At 57.1% G+C, this 7,584-nt stretch overlaps 2 protein-coding genes across 2 annotated transcripts in view; both read right to left on the bottom strand.

The window, feature by feature from the left end:
* Positions 1 to 1,612, bottom strand: part of LENG1 (leukocyte receptor cluster member 1) — a 3,434-nt gene extending 1,822 nt beyond the window's left edge. The window contains exons 1-2 of the mRNA XM_007463858.1: positions 1,471 to 1,612; positions 331 to 513 (exon numbers count right to left, since the gene is read on the bottom strand). Coding sequence (XP_007463920.1) covers positions 331 to 513; positions 1,471 to 1,602 — 315 coding nt within the window. The 5' untranslated portion in view covers positions 1,603 to 1,612. The remainder of the gene's footprint in view (positions 1 to 330; positions 514 to 1,470) is intronic.
* A 587-nt stretch (positions 1,613 to 2,199) lies between these two features.
* The window catches only part of TMC4 (transmembrane channel like 4), a 15,063-nt gene continuing 9,678 nt past the window's right edge, over positions 2,200 to 7,584 (bottom strand). Inside the window, exons 7-16 of the mRNA XM_007463867.1 lie at positions 5,818 to 5,965; positions 5,117 to 5,284; positions 4,728 to 4,891; positions 4,339 to 4,465; positions 3,955 to 4,052; positions 3,444 to 3,627; positions 2,959 to 3,089; positions 2,692 to 2,847; positions 2,375 to 2,453; positions 2,200 to 2,268 (exon numbers count right to left, since the gene is read on the bottom strand). Of these exons, the coding sequence (XP_007463929.1) occupies positions 2,200 to 2,268; positions 2,375 to 2,453; positions 2,692 to 2,847; positions 2,959 to 3,089; positions 3,444 to 3,627; positions 3,955 to 4,052; positions 4,339 to 4,465; positions 4,728 to 4,891; positions 5,117 to 5,284; positions 5,818 to 5,965 (1,324 nt within the window). The remainder of the gene's footprint in view (positions 2,269 to 2,374; positions 2,454 to 2,691; positions 2,848 to 2,958; positions 3,090 to 3,443; positions 3,628 to 3,954; positions 4,053 to 4,338; positions 4,466 to 4,727; positions 4,892 to 5,116; positions 5,285 to 5,817; positions 5,966 to 7,584) is intronic.

The following is a 7,584-nucleotide window of genomic DNA, read 5'->3' as shown; positions in this document are numbered from 1 at the left end:
GCGGGGGGGGGAGGCAAGTTCAGAGTTTGATGGGAAGTCCCTGAGAGCAGGTGACTGACAGGATGTGATTTACATTTAAAAGCCCCTTAACACTTCCCAAATATCTATAGGCTCTGGACAGCAGGCTAGAGACCTGAGAGATCTGTACCTAGCTGCCGGCAATAACCAACACCTCTTAAGTGCTATGTTTTGGTACTGTTCTGAGTTCCCTACATTAGCTTGTTTAATCCCCACCATATCCCTAAATACTCCTTAGTCACACCTGACGGGCAAGGTGCTCCCCTTCCCCCAGCTCCATCATGACTGACGAAGAGGGCAAGACCGACTTACTTTCTCTCGTCGCTTCTCTTCCTCGTACTCTTTATTGCCTCTGCTCACCCCCTTCCCTTCTTCCAGCAGCTCTCGAAACAGATCCACAGGGCCAGAACAGCTTGGGGCTCCTGCTGCTGCTGCTTCAGCCGCAGGTAGTGAGTTCTGATGCCTGGCTTTCTTCCGTAGGAATTCTGTGCGGGCCTGGGGGGGAAAGAAAGGTATAGGCAGAACATTCAGAACCTAGATGTGACTCAAGGAACTGTGAGCCTGGTGCCGACCACAGAAAACCGCAGGCCGTGGTGCTGGGGGCTGTAAAGGAAGGGAGCAGGGGCACTGGGAGCCCAGAAGAGGCACCTATCCCAGCCTGCGGAGAGGGTGGGGGAATGAGGCAACGCCTGGGTTTGTAAGCTACCTTTCAAACAGTAAACCAGGGGGGGTTCCCAATCTCGAGTGACACAGTAAAAACAGCTACGAAGGCAGCCAATTCGTGTATTAGGACAGGTGATCTGAATTCCAGGCAGGGCTTCATGTCACTATCCCCAGTTGATTTGCTATTTATACTGATAAATGTGAATTTTAAAAACCCTGACTACCTCCCAGCCAGTGTTGACAATCAGATTAGCCAAAGGACAGGAAGCTAGGTGTAAACCAAACAGGTTAGGAGTTATAAAGAGAGCCTCTAGTGTTTGTGTGTGGGCAGCGGTGCAGGCAAAAGGCTCGCCCGACAGAGTGGAACTGGCTTGTTCCACTGTCATTTCGCTGCGTCTTCCTCTCTGAAGCCACCTCACTTCCCTGCACAATGGAAATGACAGCCTCTCTAAGAACGAACAGTGCTTGAGAGATTTGGCAAGTCAAGGGCTCTGCACGGGGCGAGCATACAGTAGGCGCTTACTAATAGGGAGTTTGTGCAGGTAAACTAAAAAGTGGTCCGAGTTTCCTTGAATTGTCCAGGGCTTCGTTTATTCATGAGCTTCTACTCTAGGAGTGGGGAGAAGCAGGACCAGGGAGAGCTCGAGGTGGGATACGCAAAAGACCGCACACGCTTCCAGGGAGCTCGGCCCCTAATTCCGCACGGTGTGCATTGCGCCTGCGCGCCACCCCACTTCCGGTCCCTCCCGAGGCGCCTGGGCGCTCCGCCCGGCCGGACTGGGAGCTTACCTCTTGCTGAGCGAGCAGCACCCTCCGCTCACGCTCTTTCTCCTCCTCCCGGGCTTGGGCCTCGTCACGCCGCACGCGGGCGACATTGTCCTTGTTCCGGACGTGCCAGCTCTTCTTGGGTAAGATATTCATGGCGCCGTAGCTGTCCAAGGACTGGCAGGCCCGCCTTCTAGCACTTCAGATTGGCGAGAGGCTGGCCCTTCCCTGTCTCGGCCATGGATTGGTCCTGGGCTATTTGGCACGCCCCTCTGGGTCTGTAGCGAAAGTTGATTGGCTGAGGCGCCCACCTCCCGTTGCCCGGAATTGCGCGTGGTTTCGCCTAGCGACCGCCTCTTATCAAGATTCTGAGCCAATCACAAGTGTCCCCGCCCGGACGCTACTGGACGCGGCCCCTGATTGGCTGGCACTCCCGCCAGGTCCTCTCGCGGAAGAGCCCGCCGCGCCGACCCACAGGTAGACACATTTGATTGGCTTATGTCCCGCTGATGCCTTGCCCCGCCTTCTGGACGCGAGTTTCAAAAAGCGCTCAGCAGCCTCAGCTGTGTTTATTGGTACTAGAAAGAGATTCACTGGAGAGTCAGGGACTTAGCAGTGAATCCCAGGGCTGGAAAAGCATGGGGTCTTCTCCGGTTCGCTTATTTTCCAAATGATGTGGCCGAGGCTTACAAAGGATCTGAGGGCAGGTCTGGGTCTGAAAGTGGGACGTCATCCTGAGCCAGGCTGGAGAGGTCAAAGAGCTCTGTTGGCCGAGCTCAGCGCCACAGCGCGCTGTGCCAGGAAGACTTTATTCTGCGCCTCCTGAGGTAAAGGGTAAAGAGAGATGGAGCTGAGACAGATCTTCTCTCCACCCGTGTCCCTTTCCATATTCCCCAGGACCCCTTCCCAGGGACCGGGCCTGGCTCACTGTCTGTATCTGGCGTTTGAGTTCAGAGATGAGGCGTCCATATGAGTTAGCCAGGGCCACGGTATACGCCATCAGGATGCTAGAAGAGACAGAATGGAAGCTACTCCCCAAACGCCCTTAGAATATCTTCAACGTAGGGCTCTTTAGTAATCAGGAGTCTGGACCTCCTCCTTCAGACTCGGGAAGTCTAGTATCCCGGCCCCCTCCTTTCCTCAGACCCAAGAGTCTGGGCCCCCAGCCCCCTTCTCTCTCGGAAGCAGGCAGCGAGACCCCAGGTCAGACATTCAAACTCAGACCCAGGAGTCTAGGGCTCTCACCTGGAGATCAGCAGAAGGGGCACAGCAAAAGCCTGGGTCCCCAGGAAGAAGAGAAATTTCTGGGCAGTCTGAGGGAGCTTGCAAATGGACTCGGGGATCTCGGCCCAGATGGACGACTGCCCCCGGAATGGACCACACAGCTTAGAAGGTGGGATCCTGAAGTCAAAGACAGGCAGAGCGGCAGAGCTCAAGGACGGCCAAAAGTCAGAACCCCGGAGAGAGGAGGAGGGAGGGAGGCGGGGAGGGGCAGGTGCCTCTCACACTTACAGGAAGATGCTGTAAAGCGCGGGAACGGTGGCGACGGCCAGAGCCAGGAGAAGGACCAGGGGGAAGAAGAAGTTCACGGCGGAGGCCCGGAAGGTGCGGGAGGCCGGGGAGCAGGTGGAGAAGAGGGCGATCTGGTGCGGGGCGCGAGGGAATGTGAGCCCGGACTCGCCTCCTCCGCCACCCAGGAGCCCTGGTCCCTGGCCTCTTCTCCTCGGTCAGGATCCAGGAGCCCCAGCTCTTTTCCACTATCGGACACGGGAGTCCGGGTCCCCCCTTCCCTCAGACCTAAAAGTCGGGATGTCCTGGACCCCTCCTCCCACATCCAGGAGTCTGTCCTCCAGACCCATCCTCCGTCAGGATCTAGTAGTCCACGACCCTGGCACCCTCCCCCGCCAGGACCCAGGAGTCACATCCCTCAGTCCCCTCCTCCCCCCAGGACCCAGAGCCCAAGCCCCAATACACCCAAGGGTGCTCCCCACCCTCACCTTCTTCAAATAGAAAAGCAGCAGGAACTTGGCCGTGTTGAGCAGAGGCAGTAAAGGGCAGAAAAAACTCCCCACCCAGACCACTGTCTGTGCGTAGATGAGCCCCAGCACTTCGTCAGGCACCTGGAACTCCAGGGTCCCCGCAAAACGACCCAGCGCCCCGGGACAGAGGCCACAGAGCAGCCTGAGGGGCGGGGTGAGGCCGGGCCGAATCAGAGGCAGGCCGGCCACGGGTTTCCCCGCCTTCACCGTCCCGCCCACCAATCGGAGGTGAGCATATCTGGGGGTGGGGCGGAGCCTTCAAGGTTCTGGAGGGGGTGTGTCCAGAGGGCGGGGCTTGAGGCGTAGAGGCAATCATGGCAGTAGGGACAGGGCCGCAGGGAAGTGACTACCAAACTCGTGGAGGGGCGGGGCCTGCGGGCAGGGCAGTCAGAGGCAGGGCTAGAAAGGGGCGGGGCGAAAGAGAAAAGTGGGCGCTGGGCGGGGCCACAGCAAGGGGTGGGACTCTCACTTCCGAGGAAACTGGATGAGCAGCGTGACTGCCAGGCCGGTCAGGAGATCAAACAGCAGGAGTTTGTACATCTCCTGTCCCAGGCGAGTCTCCCAGCACTAAGGAAGGAAGAACAGGTCATAAAGACATAAAGACCTCAGGACCCAGCCACCTGCAGACCCGAACGTCTGAGTCTCCAAACGGCAAGCATATGAGATTCTATCAATACTTTCTCTGGGGGTCTGTAGTTGTTTTTTCTTTAATCCATACCCCTGTCCTCAAGGGGAAGGTATTCTAGCACCCCAAGCTCCCCTTTCCTCCCAAGCCAGGGGTCCGGACCCACCGGGCTCCTCCTTTTCTTCAAGGACCCAGGAGTCCGTCCCCTCCCCCACCCCTCATCCTCACCGGAAGTTCTTTGTAATTGTAGCCACAGGTTTTGCACTCCTCGGCGTCCGCATCTCCCCCGCAAGTGATCTGATTCCAGAGAGAGAAGAGCAGGACCAGCAGGGAGGCCAGGCGGAGAAACACTGTCCTGGCAAGGGGAAGAGAGAGAAAGGGAATCAGCACTGACCGAGTGCCCACCACGTGCCTGGACCCTCCTGTGTGGCGCGTGCTCACAATTCTCCCCATTTCCCAGATGAAGAAAACTGAGGCTCAGTGACAGGAAGAGTCGGGATTTGAATCCAGATCCCACTGGATCCCATATCCTGACGATTTCAGTCTCTCATTTGCTGCAACCAATGTCCCCCGACCAGCCCCACCATCATCCCCAGCCCACCCCAGGAGTCCAGAACCTGAGCAGGATAAAAACGATCTGGCGGCTCCTGGTGTAGCCCTCCAGTGGGGCAATGAGCTTGAACACCGGTGGCAGCACGAAGTTGACCCCGGAGATGAAGATGGACGGAAGGTAATCCACCACGAGCTTCAGCAGTGGCATTCCCTGGATAAAAGACATCTCCTAGGAGGGAGGGTGGACCAAGAGAAGAGGCTCTGGGGTCCTGCAGGAGCCATGCTTAACATCCTCCGCCAGCCCCTTCCTCCTCCATCACCCTTAAGTCCAAACATAATCCCCACACACACACCAATCCCTCCTCTCTGAGATTCCAGGAATCATAGGCCTCAGTCTCCTCCACCCCTGGAAATGTAGGTTCCCGGCCCTTTCCTCCCCCGGGGCCCTCCACACCTGCAGCTTCACAGTTTCCCCTGTGGCCCAGTAGACGCCGTAGAAGGCTGCCCCCAGGAGTGCCACCACCGCCATGTTGAGCAGCAACCGCACCGACCACACCCTGGCTTGTTGGCCCAGCGTCCGCACCGCAGCCTGGCGCCGCACCGCTGCTTCCTCCAGCTCCACCTAAGGCCAGAAGAGACGTCCACTTGGGTTCCATTACCCTAAGTGCAGCCTGTGCTCCAGAGCCCAGGCTCAACGTGAACCGATGCAGCACCGCCCCTCCAAGAACCTCTATAATCCTTATCTCAGCCCATCCAGGGCCCTCCAGGTGACAATTGAGATCTGGCTCCGCCCCCAAGGCACCGCCCAGCACGTCCAGCTCCTCCCAGGACCCGCCCAGCACTCATGCCTGGTGCTTTGGAGTTACAGTTCTACTTTATCAAGCCCTTTCTGGCCACACCCTTCTCTTAACTTTGAACCGAGGAGCTTTAGGTACCGCCCCTTTCCTGCTGCTAGCTTTTTCCTGTACCCTTTGACTTCAGGCATCCCTGTAGTGGCCTTGGCCCCGTTCCCCCAAGGCCCGCCTCCTTAGAAGAAAGCTCCGCCCAGCATCTCTCTGGAGGCCCGGTCCCTGGTCTAGGCCCCGCCCATTCTCTCAACCCCGCCCCCCCGGGTGACATCTGGTTGTAGGCCGCCCCCCCCACCCCTAAGCGCACCTGCAACTCAAATAGGATGTTGCGCTGGCGCAGCCGCACGTGGACCTCCCCGCTGAGGCCAAAGTCCCAGGCGGAGAACACCCGGTGGCTGTAGCTGGTCACAGCCCCTGACTCAGCCAACAGCGTCTGCTTCAGCCCAGACACCGAGCTAAGAGAGGGGAGAACAGAGAGACGGGGTGTAGCAGGACAGCCACAAGCAGCGGGGATACCCTTCTCTCCTTCTGGGGCAAACAGGGAAAATGAACTCTAAGACCTTGGGCATTTGGAGGCTGCTACCTGATGGAGACACGTACAGTCATTGTCGCCAAAGACCAAGAAAGAGATTGAGAGAGGCCCAGAGGAGGCCAGACACCCAAAAAGAAAAGACAGAAACCTAAGAGATAAGGACAGCTCTCCCGAGAGAAGAGAACAGAGACCCTGGGGAGAGAGAGAGAGTTGGGAAGGCTGAGACCCCCAAAGGGGGGCAGAGATTCCAAGAAAAGGGCACAGAGACTCAGAGAAAAAGAGACGGAGAAAGGTGGGGGCGGGGGTCCAGAGACTCAGAAAAGGAGGGGGCAGGTAAAGGGACTGGAGAGAGGGGGACAAAGACCCAAGGAGGGGGTAGAAAACCAGAGAAAAGGAGAGAAACAGAAAACCGAGCAGGAAGGCTCCACACCCACCTTGGCCGCCCCGGCTCTGGCCCCCATCGTCTCTCAAGTGGGCCCAGAGGCCTCCCACCTGCTCTCCCTGCTAACACGTGTGCCCGGTCTCCGCTCCCGAGCTAGTAGTAGAGCCTTCCTTTTATGCGGATCCGATGGCATTCCCACTTAAAACCTATTCCGCAGCTTCTCTTTGTTTTTTGGCACGTGGGATCTCAGTTCCCTGACCAGGGGTGGAACCCGCGCCCCCTGCAGTGGAAGGAAGCGCAGAGTCTTAACCACTGGACCAGCAGGGAAGTCCCAGCTTCTCTTTGTTCTTGAGTCCTAGGCTCCTTCATAGCATAGCCCCCCTGATCTGCCCCCACCTACTCCTCCAAGTTCAAATCCTCACCCTCCCCCCCCCCCCCCCCCGCCAACCCCTGGCACCACCTCCTCGCCTTTCATTTCCCAACCTCTTTCCACCACATGGCCTTTGCACTCGCAGTCCCCTCTGTCTGCAATGCTGCTGTCTTGGCTGTTCACCTGGCTGGCTCCCTCCCACCATTCCTGTCTTCCTCTATAGGTCACTTCCTCAGAGAGTTCTTCACTGACCACTCCATCTAATGAGGGTCCCCACCCATTACTCTCTATCACACGGGGGCAGCAAACTACGGCCCTGGGACCAAATCCTGTTTTTGTAAATAAAGTTTGATTGGCACACAGCCACACCCACTCATTTTCCTACTGTCCACAGCTGCTTTGGCCCAGCAGACTCTAGCTGAGACAGAGACCACATGGCCTGCAAAGATGAAAGTATTTCCTACCTGGCCTTCATTTTTTTAATCAGAAAAAAAAATTGTGCTGATCCCTGCTCTATCGTATCCTCCATTTGTTTTCTATATAGTACAGCTCCCAAACTCAAATTGCTGACTTGCTTGTTTATTTATCAGTCTGATCTCGAAATTTATCTCCCCTACTCGACTGTAAGCTGTACAAAGGTAGGGGGACCCCCATCTGGTGTTCCTGGGCCCTGTCACGGTGCCTGGCATTTAGGAAACACTCCTTTTTTTTTTTTTTTTTTTTTTTTTTTTTTTTTTCAGTACGCGGGCCTCTCACCGTTGTGGCCTCTCCCGTGGCGGAGCACAGGCTC

This window comes from Lipotes vexillifer, unplaced genomic scaffold (assembly GCF_000442215.2).
Source record: "Lipotes vexillifer unplaced genomic scaffold, Lipotes_vexillifer_v1.1 scaffold1060, whole genome shotgun sequence".
NCBI classification, from domain to species: Eukaryota; Metazoa; Chordata; class Mammalia; order Artiodactyla; family Lipotidae; genus Lipotes; species Lipotes vexillifer.
Note: the sequence above shows the minus strand (reverse complement) of the source record. Positions and strands in the feature narration are given on the sequence as shown.